At 39.0% G+C, this 19111-nt stretch overlaps 1 protein-coding gene across 4 annotated transcripts in view; it reads right to left on the bottom strand.

Annotated features, from left to right (window-relative positions):
- Positions 1–18662, bottom strand: part of Cep152 (centrosomal protein 152) — a 157767-nt gene extending 139105 nt beyond the window's left edge. For all 4 annotated transcript variants that reach the window (XM_045157384.1, XM_045157381.1, XM_045157382.1 and 1 more), the window contains exons 1-2: positions 18564–18662; positions 11018–11111 (exon numbers count right to left, since the gene is read on the bottom strand). In XM_045157384.1, coding sequence (XP_045013319.1) covers positions 11018–11104 — 87 coding nt within the window. In that variant the 5' untranslated portion in view covers positions 11105–11111; positions 18564–18662. The remainder of the gene's footprint in view (positions 1–11017; positions 11112–18563) is intronic.
- Positions 18663–19111: the final 449 nt, after the last annotated feature.

Raw genomic sequence — 19111 nt, 5'->3', positions numbered from 1 at the left:
GAACCTAGCATTCAGAACACCTATGTTTATGGGGGACACCTGAATCAAACCACCACATAAGGAAATAGAAGTAATAAAGAAAAAACAGTTGGAAATACTAGCAATGAAGAACACAGACACTGAAATAAAAAACTCTGTAGAAAATCTCACCAGTAGAATGGAAAAGGAGAGAACAGAATATCTAAACAGATGGCAGATCTAATACAATCCAACAAAAAGAAAGACAAACTAATAGGAAAGTATGAATGGGAAATACAAGATATTCAAGACACTATGAAAAGATCAAACATAAGAATTCAGGGTATAGTAGAAGGAGAAGAATTTCAAAGTTTTCAACAAAATCATAGAAGAAAACTTCCCCCAATTGGGAAAGAAATGCCAATGCAGATACAGGAAGCCTTTAGAACAATAAACAGACAAAACCTGGACAGAACCTCTCCTCACCATATTATAATTAAACTACCAAACATACAAACCAAAGAAAACATATTAAAAGCAGCTAGAGAGAAAAAGCAAAGTCATCTACAAAGACAAGCCGATCAGGATTACAGCAGATTATTCAACAAACTTTAAAAGACAGAAGGGCTTGGGATGATGTATTACAAGTTCTGAAAGATAACTGTCAACAAAGATTACTTCATCCTGAAAAGCTACCTTCAAATAGACAGATAAATGAGGAAATTCCACACCAAAAGCAGGCTAAAGGAATATTTGAAGACAAAACCAGCTCTACAGAAAATACTATACAGGAGCCTCCACTTTGAAGAGAAAGAAAAGCACACACATAATGAACCTGGAAAAAACAAACCATACTCAAATACTAGTTATTACAAGATAACAAAGGTAAAACTGGAAGAACTACAAAACAAGAAAAATGGTAAAAATAAATACACACCTTTTGATAATAACACTTAATATCAATAACTTCAATGCCCAACCAAAAAAGACAGAGGTTTGCAGACTGGGTTAAAAAGTAGGATCCTTCAACTTATTGCCTCCAAGAAACTCACCTTCCTACAAAGGATGGACACTATCTTAGGGTGGAAGGTTGGAAAATGGTTTCAAGCAAATGGGCCTAGAAAACAAGCAGGGGTTACTATCCTAAGATCTGACAAGGTAGACTTCAGATCAACATTAGTTAGGAAACATAAGGAAGATCACTTCATATTGATTAAAGGCACACTCCAACAGGAGGACATTTACAATCCTAAACATATATGCACCTAACATGAGGGCTCCCAACATCATCAAACAAACGCTATTAGAACTACGGACACAGATAACACCAAACACAGTTGTAGTGGGAGACTTCAACACCCCACTCTCATCAATTGACAGGTCATCCCGACAAAAAATAAACAGAGATGGATCTGTATAAAAGGAGGTCATAGAACAAATGGACCTAACAGATACATACAGGATATTTCATCCAAATGCTGCAGAATATGCACTCTTTTCAGCAGCACATGGTACATTCTCTAAAATAGACCATATATTAGGACACAAAGCAAATCTTAACAAATATGGGGAAACTGAAACAATGCCTTATCTGATCACAATGGGATCAAACTACAAATCAATAGCAAGAAAAGTATAGAGCATACACAAACTCCTGGAAACTAAACAATACACTACTAAATGATGAATATGTCAATGAAAAAATTAAGAAGGAAATCAGAAAATTCATAGACTCAAATGATAATGAGAACACAAAATACCAAAACCTATGGGACACAATGAAGCCAGTCCTAAGAGAGAAATTTATAGATTGAAGTGCCTCTATTAATAAATTGGAAAGGTCACAAGTAAAAAACTTAATGTTTACCTTAAAAGCCTTGGAAAAAGAAGAGCAAGGCAAATGAAAAATTAGTAGATGAGAAGAAATAATAAAGATTAGGGCAGAAGTTAATGCAATAGAAACCAAAAAAAAAAAAAAATCCAAGAATCAATGAAACAAAAAGTTGGTTCTTTGAAAGGAAAAACAACATTGATAAACCCTTAGGAAATATGACACAAAGAAAGAGAGAAGAGACACAAATTAATAAAATTAGAGATGAAAAAGGCACCATCACAAGATATACCAGAGAAATTCAAAAAATCACAAGGACATACTATAAGAACATATACTCCACTAAGTTCGAAAATTGAAAGAAATGGATAATTCCCTTGATTTATACGACCTACCTAAATTAAACCAAGATGTGATTAACTATTTAAATAGACCTATAACAAGTATGGAGATCAAAGAAGTTATCAAAAATCTCCCAACTAAAAAAGCCGAGGCCTCGATGGGTTCACTGGTGAATTTTACCAGATATTTATGGAAGAACTAATATCACCACTTCTTAAACTTCCATAAAATGGAAAAGAAAGGAATCCTACCAAACTCCTTCTACCACCCTGATACCAAACCCAGACAAAGGTAGAACAAAAAAATTACAGACAATCTCCCTCATGAACATACATGCAAAAATTTTCAAGAAAATATTGGCAAACAGAATACAAGAATATATCAGAAAGATCATTCTCTCTGATCAAGTAGGCTTTATCCCAGAGATGAAGGGATGGTTCAACACATGCAAATTGATAAATGTAATATATTATATAAATGGGCTGAAGGACAAAAACCACATGATCATCTCATTAGATGCAGAAAAAGCATTTGACAAAATCCAACATCTCTTCATGATAAAAGTCCTACAGAGACTAGGAATAGAAGGAACATATCACAATATAACAAAGGGTGTTTATGAGAAACCTATAGCCAACATAATACTAAATAGAGAAAAACTTGAAGCTTTTCCACTAAAATCAGGAACAAGACAAGGGTGTCCACTGTCCCCCCTTTTAGTTAATATAGTACTGGAAGTCTTTGCCATAGCAATAAGGCAAGAGACACACATAAAAGGGATATAAATTGGACAGGAAGATATCAAGTTATCATTATTTGCAGATGACATGATTGTATACATAAAGGACCGTAAAGACTCTACCAGCAAACTATTAGAGCTGATAAACCCCTATAGCCATGTAGCAGGATACAAAATAAACACACAAAAATTAGTAGCCATCCTATATGCTAACAACAAACACACAGGATGAAATCAGAGAATCACTCCCATTCACAATTGCATAAAAAAATAATAAATAAAGTGCCTTGGAATAAACCTAACCACTCAAACAAAACACTCAAGTAAGAAACTGCAGAAGACACTAGAAAATGGAAAGACATCCCTTGTTCTTAGATTGGAAGCATCAATATTGTGAAAATGGAAATCTTACCAAAAGCAATCTGCATATTTAATGCAATCCCCATCAAAATTCCAACAGCATTCTTCAAGGAAATAGAAGAAACAAAGCAAAAACTCATTTGGAAGCACAAAAAAGCTCTAATATCTGAAACAATTTTGAGCAACAAAAACAAGGCTGGGGTATCACAATAGCTGATTTTTAACTATATTACAGAGCCATAATAACAAAAACAGCATGGTACTGTCACAAAAACAGACATGTAGATCAACGGAAGAGAATAGAGGTCTGTGGTGGTTTGATTCAGGTGACCCCCATAAACTTAGGTGTTCTGAATGCTAGGTTCCCAGCTGATGGATATTTGGGAATTAGTGCCTCCTGGAAGGAGTGTATTGTTGGGGGCGGGCTTATGAGGTTATAGCCAGTTTCCCCATGCCAGTGTTTGGCACACCCTTCTGTTGCTGTGGTCCCTCTTATGTTGGCCAGGGGGTGATGTCCACCCTCTGCTCATGCCATCGTTTTCCCCTGCCATCGTGAAGCTTTCCTTCGAGCCTGTAAGCCAAAATAAACCTTTTTCCCAGAAGCTACTCTTGGATGGGTGATTTCTACCAGCAATGAGGACTGGACTGCAACAAGGACCCAGATGTAAGTCCGGGTAGTTACAGCCACCTGATCTTTGACAAAAATGCAAAAATACTCACTGGAGAAAAGACAGCCTCTTCAGCAAATGGTGCTGGGAAAACTGGGTATGTATCTGTAGAAGGATGAAAACAGATCCTTACCCCTCTCCATGCCCCAAAATTAAGCCCAAATGGATCAAAAACCTTAATATCAGACCTGAAACTCTAAAACTGCTAAGGGAAAAAAATAGGAGAAACCCTTCAACATATTAGTATTGGCAAAGACTTTCTGAATATAACCCAGATGCTCAGGAAATAAAACCACAGATCAACTTCTGGGACCTCATGAAATTGCAAAGCTTTTGTACAGCAAAGTACACTGTGAATAGAGCAAAGAGGCAACTTACAGAGTGGGAGAAAATCTTTGTCAGCTATACATCTGATAGAGGATAAATATCTAGGATATACAAAGAACTCAAAATATTAAATAATAAGATATCAAACAACCCAATTAAGAAATGAGCTGCAGGGCTGGAGAGATGGCTTAGCGGTTAAGCGCTTGCCTGTGAAGCCTAAGGACCCCGGTTCGAGGCTCGGTTCCCCAGGTCCCACGTTAGCCAGATGCACAAGGGGGCGCACGCATCTGGAGTTTGTTTGCAGAGGCTGGAAGCCCTGGCGCGCCCATTCCCTCTCTCTCCCTCTATCTGTCTTTCTCTCTGTGTCTGTCGCTCTCAAATAAATAAATTTTAAAAAAATTAAAAAAATATATTTAAAAAAAGCGTGTGCCACCACACCTGGCTTTTAAAGAAATGAGCTGCAGAACTAAATAGAGAGTTCTCAAAAGAAGAAATACAGATGGCATATAAACATCTAAAAAAATGTTCTATATCCACAATCAGGGAAATGCAGATTAAAACTACATTGAGATTCCATCTCACTCCTATCAGATTTGCTACCATCATGAAAACAAATGACCATAAATGCTGGTGAGGATATGGAAAAATATGAACTCTTATACACTTACTGGGAATGCAATCTGGTCCAGCCATTGTGGAAATCAGTGTGGGGTTTCCCAAGACAGCTAAAAATACAACTTCCATATGACCCAGGTATACACACCTAGGCATATATCCTAAGAACTCATCTCACTACCTTAGAGATACTTGCTCAACCATGTTTATTGTCACTCTATTCACAATAGCTGGGAAAGGGATCCAGCCTAGATGTCCCTCAACTGATGAGTGGATAATGAAGATGTGGCACATTTACACAATGGAGTTCTACTCAGCAGTAAAGAAAAAGGAAGTTATGAAATTTGCAGGAAAACGGATGGATCTGTAAAGTATTATACTTAGTGAGGTAACCCAGGCCCAGAAAGCCAAACATCACATATTCTCTCTCATATGACGATCCTAGCTACAAATGACTGGACTTCCATGTGAGTAGGAATAAAACTCAGTAGCAGAGGCCAGTAAGCTAGAAAGGAAATATAAAGGGAATAAAAAGGATAGGAGGGGGAACTTAACAGGATGGTATTGTAATATGTAAGTAGAAGAACAGATTAAGGGGGGTGAAAAGGCCTAAGTGAGGTCAGGGGAAGAGATCGAGTAAAGGAAAGGTGCAGGGAGGGCTAATCAAAATCTAAGAGAATATAAATAAGTTATACAGAAAACTACTATTTCGGAGAATGGAACACTCAGAAGCCATAGCGCCAGGGATGGGATACCTTCTGTGAGTTGTTGGCGAGGGAGGTCCCTGATACCCCCAAAACATTATAGGCCACTGCCAAGGCCCTTGGTTTCCCACCAGGAATAGAGGGTCAGAATCTATTGCTGAAGACTCCACACACTTGGGCTGCAAGGTCACTGAGAAATCTTGTTGGAGCTGAGCTGAAAACCTCCTTCATGTAGACAAGCTGTCAAAAGGATTGAAACAGCCATACTGCATACATGAGAGAGAAATCACCAGTGAAGATACTCAACAGTACACACTGCAAACCTTAAATTTGGCCAGCCAGGCCAAATGAGCCAATGGGTGCAATAGTGGAATGTCTACCAACCACCCTCTAATTTTACAGGAGGCCCACTCCATTGGATGGAATACATCCCTGATACTGAAAACCAACAACAGGGGTAGTCATGAGCACTAGAGGTATAATGTCTGCTGGTGTCTGGCTAAATGTATATAATATGCTCACCAAACTGCCCAGTAAGCATTTCTCTTAATGTTCATACCTATATATTAATGCTACTCTTACTTTTGGTTAGAGAATTTTCTCTTTTAAGAAGGCAATGACCTTGGAATGACTCAGAAAGCACGATGGTGCTGAGAAGAAGTGACACAGGAGTGCTCAGCACTGCAATATCTCTATCACACTTTCTAAGGCTCAGGGTCCACTGCAAAAGAGGTGGCAGAAAGAATGTAAGAGCCAAAGGAAGGGTAGGACCCCTAACACAAAATGGCCTGGATATTCAAGACTTGACAGTGCCTGACACTACCTACACAAGACCATCATAATAGAAGGAAAAGATGATGACATCAAAATAAAAGAGACTGATTGAGAGGGGGAGGGGATATGATGGAGAGTGGAGTTTCAAAGGGGAAAGTGGGGTTGGGAGGGAATTACCATGGGATATTTATGGAACTTGTCAATAAAAAAATTAGGCCAGGCATTGTGGTGCATGCCTTTAATCCCAGCACTCGGGAAGCAGAAGTAGGAGAATCATCGTGAGTTCGAGGCCACCCTGAGACTACATAGTGAATTCCAGGTCAGCCTGGGCTACAGTGAGACCCTACCTCAGAAAACCCAAACATAAAACAAAAATTTAAAAATTTTGTTACACGGTATACATTCTGTAGTATTCCAACATCCTATATGCATCTAACACTTTTTACTGTGAAAAGTCACTTGTCAATATTTTTTCTTCTTCTTGAGAGCAGTAATCATTTATACTGACCCACTCACAAATCCTACCAATACTGAAAGGTTTGGTCAATAAGCCCTGTGTTGTCAGTTCTCAAAATAACAGAAGAATCATCATCATTCTTGTCCAAACCCTGGTTAATCCAGACCCTGCCAAAATTTAGAAACTTTTACCACCACCACCAGGGTCACAAATTCCCTCTGGGACTTGGCAGGGAATTTAAAAGAGCAAGGCAGATAGGCATAAGGGTACACATGTACCTAATGTGCCTATGAGAAGTGGAAGCCACAGCCAGATGGGAAAGAGAGGCACTGCTCAGCACTGGCCCACCTGGTATGATGTGCAGTGTGGATACTAAACCAATGTGCCCAGGACGTTGGAGACCTCGAGACAAGCTAGAAACCAAAGAGTACTGCAAGAAATTTTCAATTTAAATATGTTTATTTGCATACTTATTTGAGAGAGGGAGAATGGATGCACCAGGGTTTTCTGGCACTGCCAACAAACTCCAGAAGCATGTGCCACCTCATGCATCTGACTTTACATGGGTACTGAGGAATCAAACCCAGACTTTGCAAGCCAGCACCTTTAAACACTGAGCCATCTCTCCAGTCACTGAGATTTAAGACTTTAAACACAATGTACAACCCAATATACACCTATGACCAACACCAAGTGAGCATCCATTTCTACCTCTAATTCCACAACCAGCCATATGAGCAACGGGCAATTACTCTGATTTTTAGATTTTTGTTGATATTAGTATTCCATGATAACTAAAAGGACAATTTAACTTATTAGAAAATAGATCACATCATGCATAGTCTCAGTATAAAAGAAGTATTTTATTTATTACAATCAGGAAATTTGTCTCAAATTATCATGGTAACAAAACATGATAAACAAACAAAAACATATATATATGCATATATGTAGATTTTTAAATTTTTTTATGAATAGATGTAAAAATTCTCAACAAAATCTTTGCAAACTGAGTATTTAAACATATCAAAAACTTCACTAATCATGATCAAGTAGGTTTTAGTCTAGAGATATAGGTATGGCTTGCAAATTGATGAATGTAATACACCATATAAGTGGACTCAAGGATAAAATTATCACATGATCATCTCAACAAATGCAAAAGAGGCATTTCACAAAATGCAACATCCCTTCACAATAAAATTCCAAGGAACTGGCAATAGAAGGAACACATCTCAGCATAATAAAGGTTGCATATAATAAACCAATAGCCAACATCATACTAAAGGGGTAAAAACTTGAAGCATTTCCACTAGAAACAGGAAGAAGACAAGGGTGTCTACTTTCTCCACTCTTATTCAATATAGTACTGAAAGTCTTAACTATAGCCATAAGATGAGAAATGCAAATAAAAAGGATACAAATAGGGAAGGAAAAAGTCAAAGTATCTTCTTTGTGGTGATCTTATTCTATATGTAAGAGACCCTAAAGACTCCACTAGCTATTAGAACTAGTAAACACTTTTTTGCAAAGTAACAGGATATAAAATTAACACACATAAATCAGTATCTTTCCTGTATACCAATGACAAATATACAGAGGATTAAACAGCACAACAAAAACTAAGAGCTATGGAATTGAACATAGAGTTCTCAAAAGAAGAAATACAAATGGCCAAAACACAGTTTAAAAAGTGTTCAATATCCTTATCCATCAGAAAATGTAAATTAAAACTTGAGTCTCCATCTCACTCTGGTCAAGAGAACAAATGCTGGTGAGGGTATGGGGAAAGAGGAACCCTTATTCACTGTTAGTAGGAGTGTAAACTGGTACAGCCACTATTGAAATCAGTATGGAGGTTTCTCAAAGCACTAAAAATAGATCTACCATATGACCAACCTGTACCACTCCTGGGCATATACCCTATGGACTCTACACTTTACTACAGACACTTGCTCATTTATCTTAATTGCTGCTCTATTCTCAATAGCAAAGAATTGAAATCAGCCTAGATGCCCATCAACTCTAGAGTGAATTATCAAGATGTGGCACATATAGAAAATGGAGTTTTATTCTGCTGCAAAAAGAGATGAAATTATGAAACTGCAGAAAAAGGGATGAATCTAGAAAATAATATGTTGGGCTGGAGAGATGGCTTAGCAGTTAAGCGCTTGCCTATGAAGCCTAAGGACAAAGGTTCAAGGCTCAATTCCCCAGGACCCACATTAACCAGATGCACAAGGGGGCACATGCATCTGGAGTTCGTTTGCAGTGGCTGGAGGCCCTGGCGTGCCCATTCTCTCTCTCTATCTGCCTCTTTCTCTGTCACTCTCAAATAAATAAAAATAAACAAAAAATCTTTAAAAAAAAAAGAAAATAATATGTTAAGTGAGATAGCTTAGGCTCAGAAAGACAGATTCTGCATGTTCTCTCACATGCATGGATTTAGTTTTGAGATTTTAGGATTTGTATGTGAGTTGTTAGAATGAGAGTCAGTAAAGGCCAGGAAGTTGTAGAAAGGGACCATGTAAAGGAATAAAAGGGGAGAGCTAAAGAGATAAAAGAATATATGTGATATGAAACAAGATGTGCAGAATACTGAGGATGAAAAGGCTTAAGTACTATGGGAGTGGGGGAATCAAGGAGAAGAAAGGCTGGAGGGATGTGTAATGAAGACTAAAGTTAGATAGTAAAACCCATATGGAAACCTGCTTCTTTGTTAACTAATTTAAAAATATAATTTTAAAAATTAAAAGAGTTTGAACAAAGGTATGGATGGATGGATAGATAACACTTTTCTGACTGTCTCTGTCTAATAAATAAAAATATTTTCTAAAAAAATTTCTGTGGGATGGAGGAACACAACAGGGTCTCCTGTTGCTATATAGTGAATGCTATACACAAGCTCTACTTTGCATCCAGCTTTATGTGGTACTACTGTATTGAACCTGGAACTGCAGGCTTTGCAAAAAAGTGCCATTCATAGCCCTTTTCTTAAACTGTGTTTCGTGTGTGTATGCCAGGGTTTTTTGCCTCTATGAATGAATATCCATCGAGCTTTATGTGAGTAAATCAAGAATGGAACCTGAGTAGGCAGGGTTTGCAAGCAAGCACTTTTTAACCATTGAGCCATCTCTGCAGCCTTGTATCTTTTGGAGCTCACAGCAACTGTGTTTTCCTGCATAAGGCTGAGATCATCAACGTTTCAGCATGGGGAGAAGGACTCATGAACCCTCCTCTCTCAGGGGCTATAAAAAATTAGTTGGGAAGAAGGATTTTACCAGGAGTAGAAAGAGGATATGAAAGGTTAATGGGGAGGTGGCGAAATATGATCAAAATACTGTACACATACATATATACTGAAATTGTCAAAAATAAAATTAAAAAAAGAAATGTAACTCACACCAAAACTAATTTTAACAAGTAAACAGATTTTGCTTATAATACGAGTGTTATTGCTGCCATTTGTTGAATTATTGTTATATTCAAAGAGTTCTGCTAGCCATTTTATATATGAACAATATGGCCTCCTCCTCATATTCCTTTCCTTTGATGAGTTACTCACCAGGTTAACAATCCAAAAGAAATTTCAAAAAGATGTTCAGAAATCACTTAAGACTCTTCACTACTTCCACTACTCTTAGACTAAGACACAAGCATCTTGTCATGGCTTTCTAGGCTCTGGTCCAGCCCACCTTCACCATAACTCCCCACTCACCCCCATTCACATACATCAGCAATACCAAGGCCTCGGGCTGTTCTGCAGATACCCAGGATCTCCCCGCATTTCCCAGCTGTGTCTTGGTTTAGAATGTTCTTCCCCAGGCTCTTGCACAGCAGGCTTCATTTCCCTATTCAATTCTCAGTGCAAATAGTGACTCCAAGAGATCTTCCCTCAGTGCTGTCTACTGCAGTCCCCTAACCCACTTGTTCCCTACCTATCCCCAAGTGACAGATTAGCATTACTGCACCTCCATGATCATGCCTAGAAGCTACCCAAACACAGCCATGACCTCCTAAATTCAAGATTCTTGAAGAATTCAACCATTTTTCTGGTGGCATCACTTGTATTTAATCCTCATCTCAAAAGAAATATTCCATTCCTCTGTCATTTAAAAGTCTAAAACTATCAAATCAGGTTATAGGATTTTGCTTCAAAAGTGACACACAATGATACACTTTTGACCAGTAAATAAAAGTTTGGAAGTATGGTGCTTGGGGGCTTTTTCCATAGTCACTTACCTCTTTCTCCCTTCTGTAGTCCTCCTCGTCATAGTCTTCGTCTTCATTTTGTGTCTGTAGTGCCACACTGCCAAAATCTAGTGACATGGTCCTCCTACGGAAAAGGCAAAGGAACATGATTCATTAAAAAAACAGCCTTAGATACAATATATATAAAAGAAAAACTACAAACATGTAATAAAACTATCAGATTTTCCAAATGACCTGGTGCTTAAAATGGAATGAATTTTGCAAACAACAACAACAAAAAAATAGTAACAACAGACTAGAAGAATGCTAAGCATACAGATCTTAATGAAGTCTCACAGCCACTGTATTAAGCATGGCACAAATAGTATCCACTACATTATGCTTTATTCATTGAGTTCTACGAATCCAAATTTCATGCTTTACAAAAAGAGAAAACCTAAGTCCTGAGTTAATGATGGCTACCATTTAGCAAGAACTATTTTTTAACTGGGTAAAATCACAGCACAGCAAAAATCTAAGTGTTACATGCTTTCCTGGGGACCTTGAAGAACATCAGGTTCTGACAGAATGCTACGGCCAGAAATGAAGACTGTGACACCACCACTCTGAGGCACTAACTCCCAAGGAACAGAAAAGGACCTAGGGTTCAGGGTAGAAGCAACAGTGAGAGATGGATTATTAAATTACTTACATTACACTCAGGGATCCTGACACTACATCTGAAGTCCCCAGAATGCCTCTACCCAACACTGTAGGCAAGTGTCACCAATGACTCAGCCCTGGCCTGTTCTCTCACTCCATGTTCCTCATGTCAATGAAATACACACATTTGCATGAGTGAGAGCCACATCTCATTCACTACAACTTCCATCTGCTAAAATGTTACTAAACTTGGGCCGGAGAGATTGATCAGCAGTTAAGGCATTTGCCTGTAAAGCCTAAAGACCTGGGTTCCATTCCCCAGAACCCATATTAAGCCAGATAGGTATCTGGAAATCATTTGCAGTGGCTAGATATTCTGGCACTCCCATACTCCTCCCCTATATCTCCTGTCCCCCACCTGAAAATAAGTAAAATACTTTTTTTAAAAAGCCATTAAACTTTTAGTCAGATAAGAAGCTTAGATATCCAATGGCCCAAAGATTTTAACTGTCTTGTGTTAACAGCTGAGAGCTATGTCACAGTATGTAACCAACAACAACAAAAACAGTTTATTTTATTAGATCTAAGACACCATATAGCTACATTTGCATTGCTAAAAAAAGCAAGTAACGTAATAATGCAGTATCATTTTAAAATACAGCCTATTTTGTAGAGAAAATGTGCAAAAAATGTGTATTTTAAAGTAAATATGGGGGCCTGGAGAGATGGCTGAGTGGTCAAGGAGCTTGTCTGCGAAGCCTAAGGACCCAGGTTCCACATAAGTCAGATGCACAAGGTGATGCATGCATCTGGAGTTCATTTGCAATGGCTAGTGTACCCACTTTCTCCCTCTCTGTCAAATAAATAAAAAGGAGAAAGTTTAAAATAAAATAAAATAAATATGGTAAGGACCACTGACACAAGTGTGATTTCAGTGCTGAAAAAAAACCCATGGGCCAATTGTTTGCTTCATATTTTTGCTTTGCTTATTCAGGGATTGGATGATGTTCTGGGCCAAGCCCTGATTTCCAATCTACCTTTCATCACAAAACTCAAACATTTCACATCAGCTTCTCCTTCTTAGGGCAGACATACTTATTCCTTTCTATCATTGTACCCAGGACACAAGGGGAAAGGGACACATATTCTTTCATCGAGCAATCCAAAGGCTTGTCCCTACCCAGCACTGCCAGGGTTCTCTTGTGTGCCAGCATAAGATAAAGACAAAAACACGGTAGAGAGCTTACACTGGTTGATAGGGAGGATGAAACAAATCAACGCATTATCTAGGGTTCTATTCACTCCAACAGGAGACCTCAGGGCTACAGACTTCACAGATGATGGAAACAGGGGTATGCTTTAACATGTCACCACAGAGACTGAGGAGGCTGGAACTAAAAGACATCCCTGAGTTGAAGAATCTTTTCACCTTCTAAATTTATACCATCTTCTTCACCCCCTCTCATTGATCCATAAACACAAGACAGAATATGGAATTTGGGTTAATCTCTCCTTTGTTATGCAAAAGAAGAGAAAGGTTTTCCCTCCAAATCTTTTCTTAACCTGGCATTATTCATGTTAATGTTGAAAAAGGATGTTAAGTGTTGCAGGGAAAAACATGGCATGAGCAGAGGGTGGTCATCATCTCCTGGCCAACATCAGGTGGACAACAGCAGCAGGGAAGTGTGCCATCTCACTGGCAAGGGGAAGCTGGCTATAACAACCATAAACCAGCTCCCAACAATACAACTCCAACAAGGTTCCAGTTCCCAAATTGTCATCAGCTGAGGAACAAGCACTCAGAGCACATGAGTTTATGAGGGAGACCTAATTCAAACCACATTCCACCTCTGACCCCCATAAACTGATGGCCATCCATGATGTAAAATGTAATGCATTCAGCCCAACCTCAAAAGTCCCCATAGTTTTTTTTATCAATTCCAATACTGTTCAAATATCCCCCACAGTCCAAGGTCTCTTAACTAGCTGTAAAACCAAAATAATAGTAATAATAATAATAATGGCACAGAATAAACAGTCACACTGCAAAAAAAAAAAAAAAAAGAAGAAGGAGGAGGAGGAGGCATTGGACATAGCAAAGAATGATTAAACCAATACAAGATCTAAAACAAAGAGGGCAAATGTCAAGTTCTATAGCTCCAAGTCTAACATCTCTACCTAGTGACAAAGTCTGGAGTTCCAATTCCTCCACTCCAGCTGGGCTGCTCAAAGCCTGGGAAATAGTCACCACAAACCAGCAGCTCTCCTTGGTTGCCTTCTCACAGTGTTGGGATTTCACTGGGTCTCCACTGCAGCCCAGAGTTCATCCTCATGGCTCCATCAGGTCTCCACACAGGTAATTCAACAAGCCTGCTTCACATTGCCCATGGTCATTTCCAAAAAAACAAAACTACATTGTACATTCAATGACCCTCTCTTTCCTATGTTTGTTATACTCCATAGTACTTGGTGGGCTACCAACTACCAGAGGGTAATAAAAGGCAACAAAAGAGCAGGATATTCCTTCAGCACTCAAGACACTCACTTTCAAAAGAGTCCACATTCTTCCTGCTTTCCCAGTACAGAACAGCTGGCCCAATTTCAATGGTTGTAATCTTTCAAACAATTGCAGCTGAACCAAGATACTGTCTTTAGCCCAAAGCTTTCATTTCTTTCTGTGCCAAATCCCCTGTGCTCACACCAATCCATTTCTACACAATGCAATTCTGTGCAAGTTCTCAGAACACAGGCAAGCAGAATGCAGCATGCCTCTCACACAAACTGCCTCTAGACCAATCCAACAAAGTTTTTCCCTCATAAGCCAAATCTCACAGTTCATAGATCTCACTGAATTCAGGTCATTCAACTCTGAACAGAATTCATCAAGCTATATTTACAGCACTGCAAGACATCTCTCTAGTCACTGTTTCTAATCCTTCCACATTCCTCCCACAAATCAGTTACAAAAGGTCAAAAGCTACAGTCTGGTTTCCAGCAGCCCTTGTGGGTACAAATTTTACTGTTGGAGTCTGTTTCACATTTCTGGTATAAAGCACCAATCAAAACAGCTTGTGGGGAGAAAGGATTTATTTTGGCTTACAGGTTTAAGGGGAAGCTCCATGATGGCACAGGAAAACTTGGCATGAGTTGAAACTGTACAATGCCTCATGGCCAACATCAGGTTGACAAGGCAACAGGAAAGTGTTCCATCCACTGGCAAGAGGAAACTGGTTATTAACTCTTGTAAGTCCAACCCTAATAACACACTTCTTGACAAGGTTCCAGGTCCCAAATTGCCATCAGCTGGGAACCAAGCATTCGGAACACATGAGTTTATGGGGCACCTAATTTGTACCACATTAAGAGCTACAAGAAAGTGAGGCAGGTGAAATGGCTTAGCCATTAAAGGCATTTGCTTGCAAAGCCTGCTGTCCTGAGTTTGATTCCCAAGTACCCATGTAAACCCAGATGAACAAAGTGATACATGTATCTGGAGTTTATTTGCAAGAGGCCCTGGCATGCCCATTCATATTTATGCATAGTCAGTCAGTCAGTCCCTCTCCCTCTCTCACTCTCTCTCTTTTACTCTCTCTCCCTCTCACTCTCTTCTCCCTCCCTCCCATCCCCCTTCCCTTCGTCCCTTCCCCCCTCTCTCTCATCATAAATAAAAAGATTTACAGGAATCTACTGCTACATATAGCTACTTTAAATAACAAGCTACTTATTTTCAAAGAAGAATTGAATTAATTATACAAGGTATTTTGGGTTTTAAGAGGATTAAAAAAACACCAATCTATATTTTTGTTATGCAGCTTTAGATCCAGACTATGTAATGAGATTCCTGAAAGAACACAATATTCACCACTGGGGGAAAAAAGGTATCAACAGACTTTCTGGTGTAAACTACCAAAGATCTTAATTTTAGGCATAAAGGAAAACCTGATTGATTTCTATGGTGAACAAAAGTTTTTAAATGTCATAATTTACCTAAGCTGTTTTTCTCTAATGCATTCATCACTACTAATTATCACTGGTATTAAAGACTGCATCATAATATTCATAATTTTAAAAATTCAAAAGATAGTACCATAAAAAAGATTCCATCAAACTGTAATCATTATGCAAAAGACATCAGTAAGTCAAATATTATGAATCACAAAATAAATTGACAAAGAGATAAAATTATAAAAATGTTTACAATATACATTAACAATGTCTCCATAGACAATTTTTCTAAGGAAATGGAAAAAAGATAATCCAATTTAAGAATGATTGAAAAAAAGCATGAAAATACTTAACTTTAAAAGATGCTGAGCTCAAGAATTCAAGTGTTATTTAAGTAAAAAAAAAGAAAAGAAAAAAGAAAAAAGTAAGTCTAAAGTGCTACATTGTAAAAAAAATTCACTGTAACACCTAGCATTGACTAGTTTGTATTTAATGTGGTTTAGTCAACTACTAGTGAAAATATGAAATAAGAAAAAAATCAATTTGAAAACCATTAATATAAACTATTGAAAATGGACATATACCTTAGTAAAATTACTTTGTGGATGAACTTGGCAAATTTTCCAACATTAGTAAAATAGTAGAATACCAATGTGTTTATTGACTGAGAGGGCTGACCACTTAAAGAATCAAAACAGTATGTGGACAGTATGTTAATTTTTTTAATACAACTATCTGGTTAAGACTTTATTTCTAGATAGTATTTTTTTATCTGAATCCATTAACAAGAACGTAAAGAGCATGTCTATCTTTCATTACACTTAAAACAGACAGTCTTCTGACACTGTTATCCCTGGGGTTTTTTGTCCTCCTCACAAAGAAAAAAAAAAATAGTTCTTTTGTTGAACAAAAGACTTCAATGCAAGTCAGGCAGGAAACACTTTAATCCCAGCACTCAAAATGTAGGAGGACTCCTTGAGTTCGAGGCCACCCCGAGACCACACTGTGAATTCCAGGTCAGCCTGGGCTAGAACTAGACACTACCATGGAGAAAAAAAAAAAAAAGATTCCAATGCAAAATTAGTACAGGGTTTTTTTTTAATTAATCTACTAAACTTTAAGCACTCTGAAAGCATAACTAAAATCTGTCTCTTGAACATGGTAGGCACACAACAATTTTCTGTTGAATTTTTGATATAATAATACATGATACTCAATATAAAATTCAGTATTTCAATAAAACTTACTACTACTAAGTTCCAGCCAGGGGAGCTCCCAGTCTCCTAGGGATACAATGACATAAACTCACTGCTACAATAATGCACTGAAATCACTCGGAAGTATAAGTACAAAGCACACAGCAAAAAGGCTTCTAGTTTCACAGAAAAAAGAAGCCTTTAGATTGGAAATAGATCTTAAGAGACACAATATGGCTGTAATTGACTAAAGAATGAGGAACACACATTAGGGAAGACCTGGGCTCAGAGTAGTTGCTCTATTTACTAGCTGTGCAATCTTAAACTCCCGTTCTTAATGAAATGGAGCAACAAGAGTATGTGAGAAAGAAGAAATGTACAGCCTGGGGAACCTTATTTCAAATAACATACGCACCCTTCTCTGAGGCAAAAATGCCACACTCCCATGTGTCTCCCGAAATGTTGTTTCTCATGAAACAAGTCACTTCTTTGCACTATCAAGACTACATTTTTTTATAATTAGCTTATGACTTCAACTTCAGCCTCTCATTTATTTGAAAATGACCACCTAATCTGAGAAATGCATATGTCAAATATTATCACACTACATGATGAACTTCAGCTTAAATCACACATATTCATGGCTACAACATAGTAAGTGTCACAGATAATAGGGTTCTAAAAATTGCCTTAGGAGTTAAGACCTTTTACTTGTTTATATGTTAACTTCTCTTCTACAAGGGAAACAGCTAGAGTGAACTGGGCTGTTTTTGACCTACAGCACCTGGGTGAAGATTCATGTTACAATTTCAAAGCACTGTTTAAGACTAAAAGGATGTGAAGGAAAACAAAAGAGACAAAAAAATGATGACAACATCATGTGATCTGTGCTAATGACAGAAGCTTGAACTAACCAGGATGACTGGAGGAGGGAAACAGTAATCCCAAAACACAGCAGGCTCTCACAGGTGAAAGAAAGTATGAATGGCCTCTCCAACCACACACAAATACAACACAAAGCTGCACGAAGGCCATGACTCCAGGAGATAGATTATATATATATATGCATGTATGTATGTATGTATGTATGTATGTATGTATGTATGTATGTATAGATATATAGAGAGAGAGACACACACACACACACACAGAGACAGACAGACCGACCGACCAAGCCAGGCGTTCCCAACACTCTGGAGGCAAAGGTGGGAGGAAGGCCCTGAGTTCGAGACCACCCTGAGAGTACTACACTGTGAATTCCAGGTCAGCAGGACTACAGTGAAACCCTACCTCGAAAAACCAAAAAAAAGAAAAAAAGAAAGAAAGGAAGGAAGGAAGGAAGGAAGGAAGGAAGGAAGGAAGGAAGGAAGGAAGGAAGGAAGGAAGGAAGGAAGGAAGGAAGGAAGGAAAAGAAAAACAAGATAGATAATTGATATATAGGTAGATGATAATCAGGAGCTAACACTGCAGTATTATAATTAATTTTTCAAGCGATGTTAACATAAACTGGTTTTGGGTAGCAGAGTCACACGTGCACAAAGCACCCGCTGTGAGTCAGGCAGGACGGCAGTGTGACCACCGTGGGGTGCCCAGGACAGGTTCTGGGGACACCTCAGCTGTATGGAGAACCAGGAGGGATTCCCAGACGTCGCCTCTAAGTAGGATCTCAGGGGATGAAGAGTTCTCAATGACAATTCTCAGTCAAGGCCATCCCGGAAACCTTACTCAGTCTCCCGAAGTCCCTGCAACTCCTCGTACCCCAGCCCCAAGCCCAGTCTAGCCGGCTAACTCACCGAGGCCACTGAAGCTGTCACGAGCCGGCAGCTCTACAGCCCAGCATTGCGCTACTTGCAGCAAAAACCCTGCACTCTAACCAATCCGCAAGCTGCTTCCTTGTCACAACCAAGCCGGAGGCTGAAGCGCTTGAAGAGCAGCCACCTCCTCCAATCACCTGCGCAGGCTCGGCTGGGGACGGGGCCGTGCATGGTGGGCGGGGCTACTGGGCGGAAGTGCCCGCCTCCCGCACGCTTGGTTGAGAGGTCGGCCGCTGTTGCAAATTTACGGCTGTTTGAAGCGGGCGCCAGAAGTGGCGGGAAGATCCCCCTGTGCAGCCATTGGTAAAGTTGTGGGCCAATTATGAAAGACTTGACTCTGGGCAGATAGCTGGGCAGTCAAAGGCGCTTGCTTGCAAAGCTTGTCCCCTCGGTTTCAATTCCTCAGCCGCCCTTATACCGCCGGATGCAAAGTGGCTCATGCATCTGTGATCCAATGCGCCTACCTCAGTGGGAGGCCATGCTAGGAGAACCCAAAGCTCCAGGGCCAGCAAGCCTGTTTCGTTTGC

Source organism: Jaculus jaculus, chromosome 8, assembly GCF_020740685.1.
Source record: "Jaculus jaculus isolate mJacJac1 chromosome 8, mJacJac1.mat.Y.cur, whole genome shotgun sequence".
In the NCBI taxonomy this organism is placed as follows: domain Eukaryota; kingdom Metazoa; phylum Chordata; class Mammalia; order Rodentia; family Dipodidae; genus Jaculus; species Jaculus jaculus.
Note: the sequence above shows the minus strand (reverse complement) of the source record. Positions and strands in the feature narration are given on the sequence as shown.